Consider the following 22,881-nt stretch of genomic DNA (forward strand, 5'->3'; position numbering starts at 1 on the left):
TTCATGATTCGGTTGAGGACGTTGCTCTGCTGTACACACATGTGACGTATGTCAATGATGGTGCGGAAGGTCATTTAAAAAAAAACAGTATCAATTTCATAAGCTCACGAAAATCACATACCTGTCGATTAAATGGCTATTTTCAGGTACTGGGCATGACAAGAAAGCCTGCGATGGGATTGCAGACCTCTTCAAACACCACGCAACTCTTTTCAGTGTCCGAGCTGATAGCTGATGAGGGCCTGCCACATCAGCTATTAAGTGTGTGTCAGATATAGTGGATGTCTGCAAGACAAAATTATGGAATGTTGCACTAATTCACCTGCCGAGGCCTGACGTGCAGGTCTTCAGGAAAATGAAAATGAGAGACTGGGATTCCCTTCGGCCCGTGCCTGAAAATCAGTCCTGGCACTTCTGGCAATGCACACGCGTCAACCCACTGCAGCACGAATTGCTGGTATCAAGAACGGGAATGTCTACAAAGAAGCCACTTTGGAAATAATTATTAGCCTGCACTATCGTCTGTGAGCAGTGTAGTGCAAAGCGGCTATAACAAATCTCACAAAAATCTGATAAAGAATTGTAAAAACAATTTTACATAATGGGTACCCTTGAGTATTCATTTTCTCCTCGCGTTTTACGGCCTGTGGGTACCTATTCAAAGCTAAGGACGATAAACGCAGTCCAACTCCATGGTATGAAAACGGTTCTGAGTTTGTATTATCCGTCTGAAGGCGACTGCGCACAGAGGGAAGAAACCTGACCCTCGGGCCCGGCCAGCGCCCCCGCTGTTTACACCAACGCTCGCCGGAAAACCAGGTGGAGCGGGCTAGGGTGCCTCCATGTCTTTTTTGTTTAGGGTGATGCCATTTTTTTATAGAACATGATGCCTACACCACAAACTCACAGTAAAAATACAAATAAATTGCCGAAAACAAAATGCCGTCAATGTCATGAGCTCGCGCAGGGAAGTGAGGTGCTCTTTGATGATGTCCCAGAACAGAGAAAAACAAAAGCGTCGAGAACAAAATGGTCAGTTGTCATCACACTAAGCAAAGCGCATACGATGGTGCTTTGCTTAGTGTGGTGCGCGCTGTGTCTGCCGCTTGCCTCATGGGTGCCTTCTGGGAGCTCGTCTTGTGTCCCACAGGCACATCTCAGCGGCTCCAAGGGGCGCCGCTTCCACCCCGCCGTAGCATGTTACCGCCAGGCTTAGATAAATATATCTTAAGTGGAGCCCCTCTGGTAGCTTCCTTTACTACACAGAGACCCTACATCCCGGCTATTGAAAACAGGCCCTGCGAAGCATGCGACATGAAAGAGCCTCTCGATCGCGCCGGACTGCGAGCATTTTCATCAACTCTTATATAAAAACGCACTAAGAATTCTCAATTTACAAACCACCGTCTGCCTCTGTGCCGTCAATTTGTTTCTGACCACCCTCGACCGTTTTTACACTTCGTAAAAAGAATGAATTTGTCATCCATGGATATCTACACGCCCCATTCACGGTGCTGCGGTAGCCTCAATTTAGTCATATTTCTAGCTTTATAACTTAAATACACAAAAGTAATGCAACAAGTATTGAAAATTCTGTTAGTGCCTATATTTGCCCTAATGTGGCGGAGATGAAAGAAATCGAAGATGGCCTTTCTTTTTAAAGTAGTTTCAAAATAACTCGTAATTATTAAAATTGCCCCATTTGAGCGTTTCGCTTAAATGTATTTCGCTGCTCAGGATAACATATTTAACGCCAATATTAACAAGATACAGGACAACACTCTGGCGAAGTTAGAAAGTTCTAATAATTATAGATGTGAAGGAAAAAGAAAGTAAGTATTCTTGCGAAATGTGCCATGTCTGTGATTTCTTTCTAGAAATGAGCAATGTCGATACTCAATGATAAATATGTTAGGTCAATCCTGCTTATACATAGCTTGTCTAAATATTTCTAGACCGGTAGCTACAGCAGCTTCTTTGGGAGAGGTGACTGAAATGCCAACTTTGCGCTAGTTGCACAAAGTGCTTTGCACTGTGAGTAGGCTTCTAATTTTTTTCCGCAAGAGCAACAATTTTTTTTGCAAAACAGATTCCTGTTTTGTTTTGATGCTCATTAACTCTACAAAAGATTTTTTTTTCATAAAAATTAAAAATGTTTATTGGACATGGTTGGCCAAACTTATCATATTGCTCCTGGAAGAGTCCTGGCAGGGAGCTTTTGAGGATGCACATTTTAGTAAAATTGACATATTACCAGACTGAATTTTTTTTACATTCCTTCTGTTTCCTTTTGTTGTAAATACTGTGATTTTTGGTTGCACTGTAAATGAACGAAGTGGGAACAAAAAGTATCCATTGAAGTTGAGTGGAATTTCTAGGCTGGCTTGCTCGACATAGTGCAAAGACTTTCAGACTTAGGCTAATTAACTGCAGAAGTTAATCTGTGTCATCTATACAACGAACAGAAAACCATTTTTCTTGCACATGCTTGTGAAACATATCAAGGGAAACATATCAAAGGTCCAAGTAACCCTCAACTTTCATGCCACTTTTTGAATGATGTCACGGGGGGACCAGCTGGTTTCCCGTCGGGTTCTGTCTTCAGAGCCCCCAGCCACTCCCTCCGTGATTGTAGACTCTTCAAGGATTAGCCTCGCCGAAAGCCACGGTGAGCGATCAAAACAAAAGACTGTTTGCCACAGGGATGATGGCAAGTGTGGCACAGGGCTGATGGCAAGTGTGGCATAGGAGAGGGCCTGGTTTTGTAGACTTTCACGCATACTGCACTGACGCGACACCATAGCTGACGTAACCGCCAGATGCGGCTGCAGATCGCTAAATACTTAGTTTTTCCCCTTTGCGATTACGCAACAAAGCAACTCTTTTGTGTGGGAAGGTGGCATGTTTTTTTCTCGCTTATGCCTCAATAAATATTCAAACAAAATACAAGCTGCAAATTCTTTCAACACTAAAATCGTTGCACTGCTTCTTTAAGAAAAAGCAATATTCAGGCTAGGCTGTGTTGTCTTGACAACGCTCTTGAGCCTAATAAATAAGGCCGACTGATTTTGTTTTATTAAGCTGGCCCCAGAATAAGAGACATCAGCTTGGTGAATGTGGAATATTTTTCGACTAGAAGTTTACTAAATGTATTGCAGTGTTTTCTGCCTGCAGCTTTTGCCTCCGGGCTGCATCCAGCATGACCGGTGCTGTGTAGTGCTCACGGACGAGGTGCTGTGCGTCGGCCGTTGCAAGCGACCGTGACAAGTTGTCCATGGAGAGACGATTCGCTGTGCACCTACCGGCATCCGACTGGAATGACAAGTTCCTGTGACGGCAGTTTGTCCTCCGAACGAGGTAAGTGATGGAGGGAGCGGTCGGTGAGTACCCAGCTTTATATGCGGTTGTTGCTGTAAGAGTCTACTGCGGAGACAACACAGAATGAAACCTGAGGAACACATATCTTATAGAACATCTTTTCTACAATGCACATTCTCAGAAATGCTACCGGACAGGACACACTGGTCGTCGTCGGAGTCCAAGAGCTCTTTGTCACTGTACATGGACTACAGACGGTCGTCTTCTCCGTTGTCCAAGACAATCGAGATACCACACTTTTTGAAGGAGTGCGCGACTGCCGACTATGGGAGCCCGATTCAGTGCTCCATGAACGCACTCCGCGAGGTTGTCGAGCGCTGCTTTCTTCAGATGCCTCGCCAGCATTGGATTACGCTCGGCGTCGATGAGCCAGTCGTAAGCCGCGCTTGTGTGGTCCCCTATCGGCTCATTGAGGCAGATGTCGAGCGGCTGTAGTCGGGACGCGTCCTGCCCGGAATAATCACGAGGTTAACTGTTACAGGCCGTGAGCTCATCTCTCCTGCATTGGCTGATGCGACGCCGGAATGGGTCAAGTTCCAGCGTTGAACGGACGCCAAGGCTAGCTCCAGGCTTCTTTCCTCGCGCGGAATCAATACGGTCGATCTTCGACTCCATATCCGTCCCCCTTTGGGGTGTGCTTGCACGACTGCGTTTTCGGGGATTGTCGCTTTCGCCGGCAAGGTCTTCCTCTTGAAGAAAGAAGGGTCCGACTTGTGTATGTTGGCCACGCAGAACGGCATTGCTGTCGCCCTGTTTTCTTCGTCGCCGGTGGAGAGCGTCCGCATTTGGTTTCCACCCTTCGCCTCCACTGTGTAATTGGAGGGCGCGTCAAAAACACTGGTGTTCGGTCGGCGTTCGCGATCTGCCCAACGAGGTGGCTGTTTGAGTGCAAGGCATGATGACAAACCGCTGTCGGGCTACCAGCTTCTTTTTGTAGGCCTCCAGGAGCTTCTGACAGATGCTTGTCCTTCTCCCGAGTGAGTCTGGGGGATTTCCAAGCTTTACGCTGGCTCAAACGCCTTCACCTCAATGACATCTGAGTAACGAGGCAGCTGACTCGGTCGGAGCTTCTTCACTTAAGCTGAAAGTGAGCTCTGCAGCTTCTGAAGACGTCCTTGCTTGGGGCTATTGAAGCCCTTGCTCTCAGCTCAAGTCCAGGCACAGCCGACGCTGCGAGGTAATGGGACCAATCAGAGAGCGTCAAAAGCACGAGTCACCTGGCCTTTTCTGTTTATGATTGGTACAACGATTATAGAACTTGACAAACACTATGATGGTGGGCTTTCGACGCTGTCCGATTGGTCGCATCAGCACACTTGGCATAGCCTCCTTCTGGACTTCAGGTGAAACAAAGTATAGCCTTACAGGCTATACCTTGTTTCTGCAACGCTCGCACGTTGCGGGATCGACATCTGCCCACTCGCCGCAGGTTGTACGGAATGTGAGCTGGTACCGACCCTTGAACCTTGGCAACCAACTCTCTGAACAAATGAAGTCAGGGGCGTCAACATTCTTGCAAATATCCGAGCCTTTTCACAGACGAAAGGTCCGCTGAGAGGCAAGTTGCGGCTTCTCATGTCACGGATCCACTGGAGCACAGCCTTTTCGGCGTTCAGGTGAACCGACATTCGTAGCCGTTTTCTCTCTTGGTCGAAGTGCTCTTTTTGTTCAGCCTCTATGATCTTTTTCTTGTTGGCGATCAAGGTGGCAAGCATGCTTTTCTTCAAAATACTTGTCTGTGATCTCCTTCCTCAATACACTCTTCGCAACCTCTTCAAGAATGGCCGTCTTCATGCCAATAGACAGCGACGTGTACTTCCCACTGTTGCGTCTGGGAGGGTGACGACCTCAGGTGCAGAACCAAGAGTCGGGGCTGTGGCTCGCTGCTAGCATGGCCCCGAGGAAACAGGCCTGGAGTAGGGATACTGAAGTAGAACTTCTATGTACATTGAATATACAAGTAGCATGGTCGACTGGTTAATCGGCTATCGGCAGTTGGCGCCTTCGGGCTCTCTGTGCCCAAGTTATATAACCCTCCGAGAGCGAGAAGGCCCGCGGAGCGAGAGAGGAGCCTTCCCCGGGCCTTCGAGTGTTCACTTGGCGTTCGAAGTTCGGGGTGGCTGATGCAATTTTCGGGTGTTCTTTCAGCAAGGGCAGATGATGCAATTCCTTCACGTTCTTGCCCCGCTTCGGTGGCTGATGCAAGGAGTCGACGCCCTAGCCAAAACCCAACACCGACAGACCCACACACACACACAGGCACGCACACGCACGCCGGTGCTTCTCCCTCCAAATGCTGGTGGTCCCAGATGGTCTCGTGGCCTCCGGGTGACATTCTTTTTGTGTTGTGAGCCCTCCTCGAAAGCCACCACCGGCTCGATGACTCAAGGGTCGGTCTCGGGAATCCGAACGTGACTGTCTAGCGCCGTTGGCGCACGCCGGGGCCCCTCGTGTCAATAGGCTTTGCTGCCGTTGGCGACAGGTGAAGGCCAGGTTCGGGGGCCTTTCACAACACCACGTAATGCCATTTCAAGTCAACCAACCGTTGCCTCTCCGCTAAATGAAACTGCCGCAACGTAGCAACTGAGCTTGGACTTTGTCAGCGACTTAGCATCAATGGTGCCATCTGCAATAGAAGTGAAAATGGTCGTTTGCGCAACGTAACTAAACGTCACTTCCCCAGAAAATCGCCCACTGCAAAAAAAAGAAAAAAAGAAAGCTTTACAAGCCGGCTTGGCGCCAACCAACCAAACTGTCAATCACGGAAAAAAAAAAAAAGAGAATTTGCGTTTTTTGGCGTGCAGAGTGGACCGCACACGATGCAGCAGAAAAGCGCTTCGAGAGCGCACGCTGTCTCTGCGCCCGACCACATGCTATGTTCTCTGCACTACTCCACGCCAGATTGGTTGCACTGGCTCATGTCATTCCCCACAAACCAACTCAACAGCGTAGAGGAGCAGTCGCATATTTGCACACGTTCGGCTTTGCAGCAAGGGGCCCGTGTTTCGCTGTACTTTGATGTTTTTTCTGTTGTGGTGCCGTGCAACAGGAACCCGCGCGCATTTGCTCGAGACGAATTTATTCGTTGCGGAGTCCTCCCGAGTTTGAGCTATCAAACTTTTGTTCCCATAGAAATGTGTGGGCGCTCGCCGTTACTTTTGAACTCTATCGAAATAAACGAAAAGTTGAATTAACCGAGGTCTAACTGACAAAAGTTCACTGTATTGTGCCTTTTTTGCAGAAAAGTTGGTACATCCCTTTCCTGCCCTGCAAATAACTTGACCACAAATATGAAGCTGCTCGTGCAATTTCAGAGCATTGAGTGCCTCTCGTAACATATCTAAAAACTAAAAAAAAAAAAAGAGAAAAAAAAAACAAACTTGATCACTTTCAGGACAAGCTCACATAAATGTGTGGGTCGGGCTTTTATTGGTATGAGTCTCACCAATCATAAACAAATAGGTGCAAAAGAAAACATTGCTTCACAGACACATTTGCCTCACAGAGAAGTTTGAAACAACTTGAAGCAGTTCTCGCTTGTGAGGCAAAGGTAAACCTTGCATTTTTCGCAACGTGTCCGCAACTGTGAGTTGCATCCTGACAGCCTGCATATCCGGGGGATCTTCAGGCGGTCCACGGTGGGCCAGTAGTCAAATGAATCTATATGCTTATTTTTACTGGGAAGCTTTGCCACCTTGTAAGGCTGTAGAATCTGGCCATTTGAGAGGTTGTCCTCTTTCGTGGCTTCGCTTGTTTTTTTTTTGGGTGCTGAGCAGAGAGCTTGAGCGACTGCCAGGTTCAAGTCCAGAAGGTCCATGGCATGCTGAAAGACTCGCAACCCTTCCAATGACTTGGAAAGGTCGCATTCAGCCACTGTCACAATGATAGGGCAAAGTGCGCAGGCGCCCTATCCTCCTGAAATGTGCACACTTCCTTTTGCATATGGTATGCTTCCAGCTCAAGGATTACTTGCTCCTGTAACATTCGGTGCTAAGCATCGGTGCTCACAGTCTTCGAGAAAAAGAAGGGACCAATGACCCCTCATCTCCATACACCACACTAAACCATCACCTTTGGTGAATGTGCTGTGTGTTCCATCAACCACTAAGGGTTGTTTCCGGCCAACAGACACGGTGCGGTGCGGAGCGAGAGGGGAAATGCACTCGCCGCGGACCGCAGCGGAGGTTTGGACGCCCGTTATGCCACAGTACGTGGGCTCCAGGCACGGGGGGACAAAGACAAGGCACATAACAAAAAGAGCACCAGAAACATCTAATAAAAGCCTAATAAGATGGTGATGAAATTAAAAGAATAATGCAGACGCAGTCTCAGTCAAGCGGAAGCATACAAGAGAGACTTAGTACAGTTGCCGACCGATTATTCGGACTTCGCTAGGACCGTAAAAACGTCTGAATAATAGAGCAGTCCGAAAAATCAGCAGATTGAAAAACTTGCCTTTATTACTTGCAAGTGGGCTTAAAAAAGCCGTAAATAGTGCCTTGTTTCAGGTTACGCCTGCGTGCCTTGTTTTAGGTTACGCCTCCGTTTCCGTTCGGCAACTTTCTGTTAGCTTGAGAATCGCTGCCTTCTTTTCTAGCGTTATGGTAGAGTACTTTCTGCACTTCTTAACTACAGATTGCGGCGGCAGAACAACATATGGGGCCATGACGTCCAAGCCAGCGTTTTCTGAACGAGATCAGAGGCGCAAATCCACGAGTGAAAAATGGCGACTGGCGACTAGACCTGTGCGCCGGTCGGAAATCGCCGGCGGCGGTGCGCCGGTGTTTGTACCTCTGGCGGCAGCGTGTTGACGGTGCGGGGGTCAACGGATCGGCGGCGGCGTGACGCGGAAGAGGGAAGGGGGTAAATTATAGAGTGAGGGAGAGAAAGAAAGGAGTCGTTTGAATTTAGAAAACAAGATGCAAATACCATAAAAAGAAACACGCTTTTTTACTAATTTTTTTTTTTTCTTCTGGAGAGTTACATTGCCTTCGCTGTGAAGAGTGCGTCCGTTAGAAGAATCAGGTACTCCGGAGTCTTGTTTATTCTGTTTTGTAACAGAATATGCCGCCGGCCGCAGCCGCAGCACAAGATCCTCCGCAAGACGAGGAGCGACGACAACAGATACTTTATCACCGCGTTCGACCTCACCATGAGCTTGTCGCGCGCCCCTTACCTGACAAGTCGACCGAGCACGTCCTTCGATTTCTAGAACTCGTACTCTCATTCCGTACGCCGCAAGCCCTCATCACCGACAACGACAGGGTCCTAACCTCACGTTCGGCTTCGCGGTACTTCGCTGACAGGCACATTTAGAACATCCTAACAGTCTACATTACGCTCCCGAAGCTAACGGCTTTGTCGAACGCGCCAACGGAAAAACCCTTCCATGTCTGCGAAAGAACGTCAGCGGCAGGCAACCAGCTCTCAAGTGAACCAGCAGCCGCACGCCGGACTCCAGACATCACTGTTCGAACTCCTGTTCAACCTTGTCCCACGTTGACCAATGGAATTTTCCCCGCTTCCCTACGAGGTCGGCGACGTCCGTGCGAACTGCGACGCTGCAAACGCGAAGTTGCGAACCTCGCTTACCTTCATGGCATGAAGCATTCCTACGATGAAAAGCATCGAACAGCTCTATACGGCGTCAGGGACAGGGTATGGTACACGAACGGCCTTCATACCTCGAAACTTGGTCCACTTTTCCACAGACCGTACGTTGTCACTTGTGGCGTTCGCCTTCCGCCGTCCGCCGCAGGTGATCAACCAGACGACTCGTTCCTCGGGGTCAAACAGGGTTTATTACCATGACTCTGGTCCAGACTCGGGGCAACAACTGCCCTCGGCCACACGGGCCATCCCTTTTCTACCCTGTCGGCGCCGGGTGCCGCCCCCCCGCTAGTCGCCGGTTTGGCCGCCGTGTGGCGGGCCAAGCGCCCCACACCTCCCCCCCCTTTTACAGGTCGAGGTCTAAGATGGCCTCCTCGTGGGCCGGGTCGCGGAGCAGATCCGGGCGGACTTGGCGGAGGATCCGGATGGCTTCCGCGACCTCCAACGGGCGGGGGGCTGTCGGAGGTGCAGCAGGAGGTGGCGCGGCTCGGCGAGCCCAGTCCGCCGCGACGCGGGCCTCGTGCAAGGCGCCCGCCGCAAGGCGCCCGCCAGGTGGGTGGGGCGGTGGAGCTCCGGCACTCCGCAGACGGGGCACAGCAGGCGGCGCTCCGCCTCGTTTTATACGGCCGCGGGCTCGTGCGGGTGCCGGTCCTCCAACGTGTTGCCCCGGAAAGGCTCGGGGACGGACTCCGTGGGGGCGCCACGCTCGGGCCGGGGCTGCTCCCTCCAGCGTAGCGCTGAGGCCCAGCCCACCGGGCGGTCCTCTACCAGCACAGTCCAAGTCGCGACGGAGGCACGCTCACGGCGCGGCGGGAAGCGTGCCGCCAATTGCCTGAAATGATAGGCGTGGCGGGAACGCTCTTGGTGGCAGTGACGATCCTGCGGAGCAAATAGAGAACGGGCACACGAAGAAAAAGGACGAATTAACGGGTCTGGTTGTGATACGTCAAACATGTTCGGAGACACTCGCGAACAGAACAATCCCTTTGTGAAAACAAAGGGCAGACCCGCGGGAAGGAGATGGATCCTCTCCCCCCCCCCCCCTCTCCGCAAAGAGACGCAGCCAGCCAAAAAAGGATATGAATAGAACAGGTGATGAGTCACCGAGGGCGTAGGTTGTACCGCCTGGGCGTAGTTCCGTGGTCCAAGGGCTGGCTGGGAGCTGGGATGTCCGGGACCTGCGGAAAAACTGCTGGCTCACAGTAACGCTTGAGCTCAGACACGTGAATTGGGCCGTACTGCTGTGTACCATGCAGTCGTGCTAGGCGGTAGCTCAGCGGGGAAATTGTTTCCGTTATGCGAAAGGGTCCATCCCAACGGTTGGCGAGGGATGCTGCGAAGCCTTTCGACGCATCGCTGAGGGGATGTGTCCGACGAAGTACCAGGTCTCCAACCTGAAAGTGGACACTGCGGCGGCCCTTGTCGTACTGGGCGGTTTGTTGAAGACGAGCGACGTCGAGGTTCTCTGGTGCCTCACGAACGGCCGACGAGAGTCGGTGATGGACGTCCTGGGCGAGCTGCGCGTATGGGCGTCCATTCTGCGCAACATCTGTGTATAGAAATTAATTTTCCATTGGGAAGGTTAGCTCCTTGCCAAAGTTGAAACGGGCAGGCGTGAAACCAGTGGATCGGTTGACCGTGGTGCGCGTTGCAAATGCCATCTCGTCGAGTTTGGCATCCCAGTCTTTGTGACGGGCTGTGTGGGAAATCAACATCATTTTGAGGTTGCGGTTGATCCTCTCCGTGATGTTGGCTTGCGGATGATACGGCGAAGTCAGCTTGTGCCGTATTCCAAGCGCAGCGCAGGTGTCGACGAAAATCTTGCTTCGAAAGTACGAAGCACCGTCCGTGATGAGCTCTGCAGGAAAGCCGAATCTCGTGAAAACGGACAGAAGGCAATCCCAGATCCGCTGCGAAAGAAGCTTCCAAAGGGGAACAGTTCGACCCACTTGGGGAAGTGGTCAGTCACAACAAGTAGGTACTGATTTCCGCGAGGACTACGTGGAAACGGTCCCATGACATCACATGCGACAATCTGCCAAGGCGACTGGCTAACGACTGGCTGCATTAATCCTGGTGGTTGGCCTCCGCGAGGTTTCGCCTTCTGACACACTGGACAACTGCGAGCATACTTCAGTACATCCTGCCTGATTCCTGGCCAAGTCGCAACACGACATAACTTATCGTAAGTCTTACTGCCGCTGCTGTGACCCGCTAATGCTGAATCATGGAAGTACCTGATGAATGATTTGCGCAGCTTCCGAGGTATCACAATCCGGAAAGGCGATCCATCGCTGTCGTCGTCTGCCTGGGGGATGTAGCGGAGAAGGAGTCCGTCCTCGCTCAGCAGGTACGAGTCGTACTCGTCGTCGCTTCCGGTGCCGCTTGCTGTTTGTGCCGCAAGCCTCTCGCACACGCGTCGACAAAGTCCATCTTCCTGCTGGGCCTTGCGGAGGTCTGCTCTGCTCACCAACGTCCCCCACCGTGACTCCGAAGTGCGGGCCACGATGTCGGTTAATCCCACCAACTTTGGTTCCGTCTCAGTGGGAGGTACCTGCAAAGGAGCCCGTGACAGTGCGTCTGCCACAATATTAGTTGCTCCTTTCCTGTAGGCCATAGTGTAGTCGTACGCTTGCAGTGTCAGAGCCCATCGTGCAAGACGTCCGGCTGGATTCTGCAAATTCTTCAGCCAGGAGAGCGCTTGGTGATCCGTCTGTATCTGAAAGGAAGCGCCATCGAGATACATGTTAAACTTCTTGAGGGCGAAGATGATGGCGAAACACTTCTTTTCCGTCACGGAGTAGTTTCGCTCGGCCGCTGTCAGCGTGCGGCTAGCGAAGGCGACTGGGCGAAGAACGTTGTCGTGTTCCTGAAGGAGGACTGCGTTCAGGCCGAAGTTGCTGGCATCTGTTTGGACGACAAATTGTCGGTTGAGATCCGGCAACTTCAAAGAGGCGACGTCGGTAATTGCTTTCGAGAGCTGAAGGAAAGCGACGTGCTGATCCTCCCCCCACCGCCATTTCTCGCCTTTGCGCAAGAGCAAGGTCAGGGGTTTAGCGATCTCGGCGCAGCGAGGGATGAACTGGCGATAAAACCCAATCAATCCAAGAAACCGCTGCAAACTCTTGACGTCGTGTGGCTGCGGATACTCTGTTATTGCACGCAGCTTGTCCTCGTTGGGGCGAAGAACTCCATTGTCCACTACAAAGCCAAGGAGGTTAATTTGTGGTGAAGCGAGCTGCGCCTTGTCAGGGTGAATCGTCAGGCCGGCGTTGCGCAGGCGCTCGAGGACGATCCCAAGATGCTTCAGGTGTTCCTCGAAAGTCTGGGAAAAAATAACGATGTCATCCATGTATGCCATGGCGAATTTATATTTTGTGTCGCCGAGAACGATATCCATTAAGCGCTGGAAGCTAGCGGGTGAATTGGAAAGGTTAAAGGGGAGGCGGGTAAATTCAAACAATCCTTTGTGGCAAGTGAACGCAGTCTTTGGCACGTCCTCTGGATCAATCTCAATTTGCAAAAAACCTCGACTGCAGTCCAAAGTGGTGAACACTTTCGCGTTGCCAATCGCGTACATAACCGAGTCAATGGAAGGAAAGGGGTACGAATCTCTCACCGTCACTGCGTTGAGGCGGCGATAATCCACGCAAAGTCGTACCGAGCCGTCCTTCTTCGGAGCCAAGACGACGGGGGAGGCCCATGGACTCTGGGACTCTTGCACTGCTCCGGTATCCAGCATCTCCTGTAGTGCTGCGTCTAGTAGGGCTCGCTTGTGGACGCTGAGGGGCCTAGGGTTGCACCGCAGTGGTCGGGCGTCACCAGTCTCGATGCGGTGTAGCAACACGTCGGTCTTGCCCGGGGTTTCCGTGAACATCGTTGCGAACGGCTGCAGGATGCTCTCGAGCTGCTGCTTTTGCGAGCTGGTTGCTGGGCACGCGTTGAGGGCGTCTCGGATGCCATCAGGAAGAACTGCAGCTGGCCGCGCTGTGTAGTGGGTGGGAAGGGTTGCGCCGGTGACGCAGTCTTCACGTCTGGTGAAGGGGGTCACGTGTGGCTGGTTGTCCAGCCGATACCCGCCGGCTGCAAAGTCGAGCGAAATTTTTTCGTCTGCAATGAAATCTCGGCCCAAGATAACAGGTACGGCCAATCCTGGCAGATAAAGGAAACGCTGACGCCGCGTTTTTCCGTCGAAAGAAATCCTCAGCCTTACTGCGCCTGCTGCTTTTGTTTGCGCGCCTGACGCTAACTGCAAAAGCGTGCTCGAACAACGGAGCTTAACATTTCTTGATTTGCAGAGTTAAAAAAAGACGTCGCCGATAAGCGAAACTCCCGCGCCGGTATCGAACAGGGCGGCGAAAAGAACTCCGAGCAGAGAAATCGTTATCCTAGGCTCGATGCTGTGGTTCGTAGGTCGTACTCGACATACAGAAGGAAGTATTGCCGGCGACTTACATTTCCCGGGGCTGGTGGCGGCCTTGGGCGGCGAGGTCTCCGGGTTCAGCGCCGCGGGCCGCCTCGGTTTCCCTGGTCAGGCAGTTCTCGCTGCTCACGGGGCCGCCGTTGTGGGCACTGGCTGCGGAAATGGCCACGCTGTCCGCAGTTGTAGCAGGAGTCATTCTGCCGCTGGGTTCCCACGTTGCCCCGTTCACTCCCGTGTCGCCGGCTGCCTCTCGGCTCCGCCGGGTCATTCCCACGTTGCCAGCCGCCTCTCGGCTGGCGCTGGGGCCTTTCGGCCATCTGAAGATCTCGCCGAGGGTCATGCAGCCAGCTTTCGCTCTCCGGGAACTGCAGCCGGCCCCTCTCGGTGTTTCGCGGCACCCGCGGCGGGCTTCCACCCAAGTGCGGGCCCTGGGGGGACCAATCCCAGGCGCCTGGGGCTTCCCTCGGTCGGGAATTTAAGCTCACGCTGACCCCAGCCGGTGATGCAGCACCGAGCCTCCCGTCGCCATCCCGAGTGCACTCAAGGGTGTCCAGGGCGCGGGGCAAGTAGGCGTAGGCGCCGACCCTTTCGGGTGGGCTGTGAGTCGGAGGGGTGCGTTCCAGGGCGGTGCGTGCAGGTGGTGACCACGCGCACGATGGTTCGAGGGCTTTTGTGGCGGGGGGCGGCGGCCGGTAGTCCACGCTGGCCAGGATCATGTCTTGCACGCCGCGCGCAGCACGAACGAGGTCTTCCACGCTCTCGAACCGCCGCCCCTGAAGATAGACGTGGTAACGGGGGTGGCTCTGTCGGATGATGCGTGCAACCCTCTCCGACTCGGGAGCAGCTTTCGCCGCTCGGTTGAACAGCTCCTGCATGGCCCGGATGTATTCGACGAGGCCTTCCTTTGGATGCTGGGTACGTCGTTCGAGCTCCCACTGGACTCGGGAGTCGTACCCCGGTGGCAGGAACTCTTCTCGGAAGCTACGGCGGAACGCCTCTAGGGACGGAAAGGGAGTTTGCAACACCCACCATCGTCTCGCGCTCGCTTGTAAGGCGAGGGGCAGGATGCGCTCGAGCACGTAGCTCTCCGAGGCGCCGGACGCTCGGGCGTAGACGTCCAGCTCTTCCAGGAAGTCGGCGACGGACTTCCTGTCGTCGAACCCCGTGTACACGGGGACCGTGAGCCGAGGGTGAAGCTGGGGCCCACGCTGCTGCACATGGCCGCCGGCTCCTCCCGTGCCGGTTGCGAGGCGCTCCGTCACCAACTGGAGGGTGGCGGACATTCGGGCCATGAGCGTCAGGACCTCAGCCGACGACGGACCGGGCTCTGCGTCTTCTTCGCTGGAGTCGCCGTGGTCGGACGGGGGCTGGGACTGTTTCTTGGGAGGCATGGAAAAAAGAAAAACGCGCGACAAGGGAAAAAAACAGCACACGCGAACACGAGGGAAGAAAAAAAAAACGCGCCAAAAAAACTACGCCAAGAAAACCGCACCGTCAGCGACGTGCAGACCGCAAAGATAGGCGAGCGCGCAAAAAGTCACAATGAACAAGAAAAACATGACGCGATATAGAAAAAATATAAACGCGAACCGCGACGAATCAACGACCGAAAAGAAATTAAGAAACGCAAAGTAGAAGAAAGGGAGGACGAACCGTCTGGTCGAGATCACCGACGACGGACGACAGAGTCCCCGTTGGGCGCCAGATGTGGCGTTCGCCTTCCGCCGTCCGCCTCAGGTGATCAACCAGACGACTCGTTCCTCGGGGTCAAACAGGGTTTATTACCATGACTCTGGTCCAGACTCGGGGCAACAACTGCCCTCGGCCACACGGGCCATCCCTTTTCTACCCTGTCGGCGCCGGGTGCCGCCCGGCGCCACAGGAATAACCCGCTAGTCGCCGGTTTGGCCGCCGTGTGGCGGGCCGAGCGCCCCGCACACTTAAGCCATCACCAACGTGGACAAGCAAACTTACACCATTTCGGGGTTTATCCCGCAAGGCACACCGGATTGCCGCCAAGCTGCCGTGCGACAGCTCTATTTTTTATATTTTTTTTAACGAACAACCAGCGATCGGCATCGACTCGCCGACTCGTCTTGCACCGCGGCCTCTATGACCGCGGCAGATCCTCCGATTACACGCGCTTCACGCCGACGCCGCCATAGGACGCCGCCCTCCACGATGGCTAGACGCATAACGGAGGATCACGACAACAATAACAAAATTTGTGAGGACGCAAAGATTTTGAGCTCAGGAGTGTAAGTGAATATGCTGGCGGCAAAGACCCATAAGGAGAGCCTCCCCGCCTCGACCGGATGGGAGCTCGACTTCGACCCCCGACGCTGGATCCCGGTGTGGGAAGGAGAAAGGAGGACTCCTAGAAACACGGCGTTACAGGAACGAGAACGGATGCGAATAAAGCCCTCTTGTATCAAATTATTTCACAAAGTTTTCATTAAATCGTCTTGCAGTCTACAAAACCGTTCATTTCGTTATAACACTTCTATATCCGTTTTCACGTCAAGAACCCTAATAAAAAAAAATCCAACTCCTCGCGAACCATCACTAATTTTCACCTTTATGTGGAGAATTGAGATATATGTAGGTGAATTCTACTATATATATTATCAAGACGTACACATTCCAGCGCCAAAATCATTGCTTTTTTCTCCGACAACCAAATCTTGTAAGACTTTGCGTCGCGCATGCGAACAATGCTCAAAACTTTCTTTTTTTCTTGAGAAAACGGGTATAGTTTATTTGCACAACGAACGTTCTTATGTATACGTCAAGACCCTCACCACCCAAAAAGAAACAGTTCACTACACTCTAAAAAAAAGGGTATCACCTTGCACCCTTTGGTCCCATTTAATGCACCCCAAAACTTTAGTTCGACGTACAGTGTCCTATAGACGAACAGACGGCCAAACATTTTACGAGGGGCTTAATAACGTTGCGATATAACTTATTAAATAGCTAAAGTATGTATTAAAGACCATAGGCATAGACTACGAGGGAGAAGGGGAGAGGGCATCAAAGCTCGTGCTCCCCCCCCCCCGGCCATGCTCCTTAGTTGTCTTGTTAATGAGCGTTTGACCTGATATTCTGCAGCCGCTTTATTTCCATGTATTAAAGAGAATATAAAGACTCGTGGCCGAGTGGATTAATACTTTAGGAGCACAGGAACCTGGGTTCTACCCCCACAACTTCGCAGCTGGCACAAGCATTTTGTTTTTCAGATTTGTGCTCGCCGGTGCATGCGCCGTGGTAATGGCGATGAACACACGGCTATGCATTAACACACAGCGACGGACACATGGCGATATACATACGCGTAAAATGTACCTCTTAAAATCAACTACTGATAATTGCCGGTGTAAAAGAAATTGCGCGGAACCCCCCCCTGACTTCTTCATAATTATGAAGAAGTCAGAAGTGAACAACTTTTTGGCACACCTCAACTCCATCGAGCCAACCATCCAGTTCACCGTTGAATCTGAAAAGAACAATGCCCTGCCGTTTCTTGATGTGGGGTGTAGGCCCGTTTGTCATGTGCGCATTCGTCATAGGCCAACTGGTAATAGGCCAGTTTGTCACAGGGGAACATTCTTCATAGGGGAATTTGTCCCTAGGAAAGTTTGTCACTGTGCGAACCGGATATTTGAATTTGCCCAACATATATTCACCTGGCTATGCACGCAATAAAAATTAGTACGGTATATTTAATTTTGCTAAAGAGAGGGAACATCCAAACAAGTCATCGTTGTACTTAGAAAACAATAGATTTATTGAGCGAAATAAAAACAAATTAAAAAGCGATATCCCGAGCTGCCACCCTTAGGGTTTCTAGACGATTGCGACCTTTGTAGCGGCTCACAATAATTTGAAGACGCCGGTTGCTGTCGTCGTGCTTCTTGGACACCCTCGAAGATGTCGTGCCGCACTCTGCTTGAGCCAGCTTCATCTCTGTTAAGGATAAAAAGAAAAAAGAACACACACACTCGGGGAGAAAGCTTTTTGAGTGGGCACCGTACTAAAATTTTGAGCCACAAATGCAAAAATGTGCTACAGAAAACGTCCAAGTTCTCAGAGGATTAGGTCAGTTCTTATGTGCAGTCCCCGGAGCCACGTTTCGATGCTGTCGTTCGTCCTTGTTGGCCTTTCTGCTAGTGTTGATTCTCCGACTGACCAAACCAGAGGAGGGGAGGTGGCCGACGACAAGCCGTTTCGACGGGGTCTCCCGATATACACATCCTCGAAGTAGTCCGCCACGAGTGAGGCATCGGTGGGGAAAACCTCGAGAAGTTCCTTGAAGGCTTCGGGAATGTCGGCGATTGGCAAGAAGGCCAATGCTGGATGCATTCCCATTTGAAAATCAACAAGGAATAAAGTAACAAATTGGCTTACCTGAAGACAACAATGAGACATATAAATAGAATGCCCCATACCAGAACAGCAAACTCGTCGTCTGAATTGTAGCGACTCTGGTGACCACTGGAGCACACCTTTCTATACACCGACTGGGATAAGTGAAAAAAGCATCCCTGTATCGTTGATGGCCGCTATCTTGAAGTCCGTGTAAGCCACCTCAAGGCAGTTGGCCCCCCATGTGACTCAGAACAACGTCGAAAAACCTTAAAACGAGCGAGCATATTTTGAAGTGTTTGAACACATACCCAATAATAGGACCACCGAGCGTTTCGTTTTATACGTTTATCAGAGCTCTTGAATGCTCACCTTTTGTAGGTAGCTTCAGATTTGTTGGGCAGCAAGCCGTAAACCATTGGCTTTACCACGCCGTTGACTCTGGCATGCTCCGTGTACAGTTAGTAGAACTGTGCCGGCGTCACTTTAAAGGTCCCTTCCGCGAACCACGTAGTCGCCTGAGCCAGACAGCTCAAGCTGCGCTCGGTAGCAAAGATCAGGATTCTTTCGCCGTCGCCCTCTCCGCTATCGTGGAGGAGGAAGGAGTCTCCTTTGGCAGTGGTCTGCATGCAGGTAAAACAGTCGTTATTATCATAATATGTCGTGCACTGTGATTTTGCGCTGCAATACACTTTACTTTGAACTCTGTGGGCATTCGATTGTATGTCTGCCCTGCAAGATGATACGCTGTACTCGAAATTCGCCTGTTGCCTTTCCTTGCGGATGATGCGCCGAAGTGTTGGCGGTGCGGGAATCTGCAAAGCAGTGTCGTCACTGTCACAGGCAACCGCAGCTAGAAGTATTTGGTGTGGTGCTAGACGGCCTTCCACTGGAATAAAGGACATTAGTGACCTTGTTTTGGGAATATAAGAGCAGGAACAGATTTTGGTACATACCAGCTTTTTCCTTCATCTCATGACGAACCCAAGCACGTTTATCTTGGTGTTGTCAAATGCATGCGTATGGTCTCCTGAATAAGAGATTACACGAGTCTTGGCGTGATCGGTGACTATTTTAGTTTTACAAACTCCTCTTCGCCGGCAGGCCCAATACAACGTAGTTTCGTAAAACTTAATGCAAGTGAATGTCTTTTGTGAAGAAGCATATCGCCACCTCTCTTAGTAGTAACTATCTCCATTTAGAAATCGAGAGTGATATTTTTATAATCGGAGGGCAACCGGCATAGTAAACCCTAAAACGGGGCACAAAAAAAAAAAAAAAAAAAAGAATCGCGTTTGGTGGGTTTTTTTTTATTGTGAACTTTATGTTCTCGAAGTTCTTTTGTAAGAAAGGTGACCCCGATAAGACAACATGCAGGCTAAAGGCTGCATGCTGCCTTAACTTGGGGTCATTGGAACATGCTTTTGTTTCCCGTCGTCAACCTCACTGGCCTTGTACTGATTTAATTAAGTGGCCCCCTTTTGTAGCTTTCCGGAGAAAACAAGATAGAAAAAAAAAAACAAAAAACGTTTAACAATCTTGAAGTCATTGTGTGACGAACTGCCAGCGTGACGAATCACCCTATGACCAATGTTCCGCTGTGACGAACGGGCCTGTTACCAGGTGCCCTATGACAAATCGACATGTGACGAATGGGCCGTATCCCCTTGATGTGCTGGTCAAAAGACAAAAAGATCAATTGGAATTCACAGTATACAGAAAACCGACACACACTGGGCGCTACCTCCGATTTGACTCAAACCACCCTGCGAGCCACAAGGCGTCGGTCGTCCAGGCACTCCTGTGCCGAGCGAAGACTATTTGCTCGTCAGAGGACTACAGAAAAAAGGAAGAAGAAACCATCATCTCCGACCTGCTAAATAATGGCTACACGCATAGTTTTATTCAGCGAATCGCTCGTCGTCAACGTAAGTCTGATCGACGCCTAAGACCAATCGGCGAAACACAAGAAATCGCACATCCCCGCTCAACCACGTTCATCTGCGTCCCTTACATAAAGGCAACCAGGGAAGCGCTCGCACATGTGCTGGCAAAAGAAGGCATTCAGATGGCCCACAAACCAGTGTCAACGCTTGGACACCTGATGCCCCGACCAAAAGATCGTCCCCCCAAGGAAAGAGCGCAAGGCATTATTTACCAGATTCCTTGTGCGGATCGCCCTGCCACATACATCGGCGAAACCAAAAACTTTAAAGTAAGACTTTGCCAGCATAAAACCGACGTGCGAAAGTTGGATCATGAGCTCAGCACGGTTGCGGAACACAGTGACTCGAATGACCACCGCATTGACTTCGACAACACACGCATCCTCGACATTGAGACCAATTCCCGGCAGAGGCTCTTCGTCCAGTCATGGCACATCCAAACCACACCGCAAAACATCAATCGGTCGCTTGGCGCTTCACCATCCGCCTACGTCAGCGGGTTCAGCCACATTACGATCGCGAAAACATCACGTCCACCGCCGTAAAAGAAGACCACTTGCTCCTCGCGCACTTAGTCGCCCCTGAAGAAAAAACCAAGCAGGTTTCGAAACGTTGGGCTCCTTTTTATTTTTGGTTGGCGTTCCTTCCCCCTCTTTTAATTGTTCTTACCCAACCAGGCAGATTTCTGCCAAATGTTTTACTTTCAAACCTCTCTCAATGTAGCCAGGTGTTCCTCCCATTCCTCCCACTCGTCACTGGCAACTAAGACATCATCAAAGTAGTGGCTCGCCCCAGAGATTCCCTCAAGAACCTTTTGCATCACCTTAGTGAATGTCGCCGGGGTCATAATGGCCACAACTATTCACACTTGCAGCCATTACGAGAGCAGTTTGGCTTGGCTTGACTTGGCCTGACTGCTTGGCAGCAGAAGAAAATTGGCTTGTTGGCTAGCTAAATTGGACGCAACTCGAGACTTGCGGAGCCGAAAATTGAAGTTGCATTCATTATGCTAGGGAGAAAAAAAAAAAAGTAGAAATATTGGTACCTTGTTATGTTTAACCCTTTAAGGGCTCAATAAAAAAAAAGAAAATGCACCAACATGGCTCAGTTTTTTTATGACGTGAAATGCTTCAATAACATGTCTAAAAGACGAAAACACCTTTGCAAACGTTTTCCAGCAGATAATAATGTTTATTGGCCGTTGTGTATTGTTCATTGCTTGAACTCCGGTAAGAAAGGGTTGGTTATGTATACCAATACACAAAATGCACTCTTCCTCCGTTGATCCCCTCCCAACTATTGGAGACTACCAACGGTGTGGTAGCGCTCAAAACACGGCACTGCGCACAAGGCCTTCTCGCACCACCTACACCAGATCCTAGTTTCCTTGCGGATGTTCTTGCCCTTGCTGTCTCTCTTCATGTAGCAGACGATGCAGCGGCGTGTCGGTTCTCGCTTCTTCTCTGTCAGCGGGATGTGCGACGGGAAGTGGCGCTCAGTAAGCCGCTTCATGTTCAGAGGGCATCCTGGCCGCCCTTTCTTCTTGGCACTGCCATTCCCTGAATACTTGGTGATGATCTCGTCAATAAGTTGCAGCTGGTAATCCATGTGGGATGCTCGGCCTCCTTCTTTCTGATAGAGGACAAATGAATTGTATGTCGCTTCATCCAACAAGTGCTGGAAGATCTTCTTGTACGAGATCTTCTTTCGCTTCTGTGGCACTGAGTAGCTAGACAGCATCTGGTCTGCCCTGTCCACTCCACCCATTGTGTGGTTGTAATCCAAGATAGCTTCAGGCTTCATGAGCTGGTTGCCCCTTTTGTCAATGAATGGTACCATTTCAGCACTATGCACAGTGGATAAAACCGTTACCAGCTTTTTGTCTTTCCACTGTATCAGCAAACACTTGCCCCTTTGAAAGGCCAGCATATCGCCTTTCTTGAGCTTTGTGGTGGCTAGGCCAGGAGGAAGATTCTGCGTGTCACTCGTGTTGTGCCATAAACATCGGTTGATCTTTTGAGCGGGAAGTCAACAAGCTCTGGGGACGTGTAAAAGTTATCTGTAGTGATGCAGTAGCCCTTGTCCAAGAGAGGCTCCACAAGCTTCACTACAACTTTTGTTCCCATTCCGAAGCTTTCCGTTGCTACCGACGAGGTCTCCAGGTCGGTGCCTTTTCCCGTATATATTATAGAGTTCCATATATAGCCGCTTTCCGACTCGCACAGCAGGAATGACTTGATGCCGAACCTGGCTCTTTTTAGAGGCACGTACTGTTTCCAACTGAGCCGTCCCTTGAAAAGCAACAAGCTTTCGTCGACACTTATGTCGCGCTCAGGCACGTACAATGTACGGTACTTCTTCACAAGCTCCTGATACACTGGCCAGATTTTTCGGAGCAGAGGTTAAGGGTGTCCTTCCAAGTTCTGGATGGTCGTGTTGTCAACGAAGGGAAGCATTCTCATGACGAGCTCGAAGCGGTTCCCAGGCATTATCTCACCAAAGGCAGGGGTCTCAATCAGGCGGCTTTTCGACCAGTGCAGCCTTTCGTTTGGTTTCTTTACAATGCCCTGCAGTATCAAGAGGCTAAAACAAACACGCAACTTTTCACGCGTAACAGGGAACCATTTTCGGAAGCGAGAATGCTTGCCCAGGTTCCTTGAATTCAGCAACTGAGATGCGTACCTGTTTGTCTCAGCTACATTAACATCAAGCAGTTCATCATCGAAGTAAGCCTCATAAAGCTCTAGTGGCTGTGGGGGTGAGCTTACTGTGAACGTCAGTCCCGATGAACCCTTGATTTGAAACCGTGGAGGTCTCGCTGGAATATTGTTGAGGTCTATGCGACACCACGCACGGCAGCTGGCGATCATTTCATCGATACTTTCTTCGTCATCTGACTCGCTGTCGTTGAGACTGTCGTCACTATCTTCTTCACTTGAAGAATCAAAATCGAAGTCAACATCCTCATCACTTCCGCTATCATCTGACGAATGACAATCAACCGCACTAGAACGACGCACGGATGATGCCATGTTTATTTGAAAGCGCGGGAAAATCTCATGCGAACAGGGCGAGACGCACAAAACAAGGAGAGCATACAAGGAACGTCTGCTGCCATCTAGTGTGAAAACTGTCATTCAAGAAAAGCGTGGATGAAAG

General features: G+C 51.0%; 1 protein-coding gene across 1 annotated transcript; it reads right to left on the reverse strand.

Moving 5' to 3' along the window:
• Window positions 1-20,945: 20,945 nt before the first annotated feature.
• LOC115331154 (piggyBac transposable element-derived protein 4) lies at window positions 20,946-21,599 on the reverse strand. The gene has a single exon (XM_040215777.3). It carries the CDS (start codon window positions 21,559-21,561, stop codon window positions 21,019-21,021), a length of 543 nt encoding a protein of 180 aa, XP_040071711.2. The 5' UTR covers window positions 21,562-21,599; the 3' UTR covers window positions 20,946-21,018.
• Window positions 21,600-22,881: the final 1,282 nt, after the last annotated feature.

Source organism: Ixodes scapularis, unplaced genomic scaffold (genome assembly GCF_016920785.2).
Source record: "Ixodes scapularis isolate PalLabHiFi unplaced genomic scaffold, ASM1692078v2 PGA_scaffold2__306_contigs__length_199485367, whole genome shotgun sequence".
NCBI classification, from domain to species: domain Eukaryota; kingdom Metazoa; phylum Arthropoda; class Arachnida; order Ixodida; family Ixodidae; genus Ixodes; species Ixodes scapularis.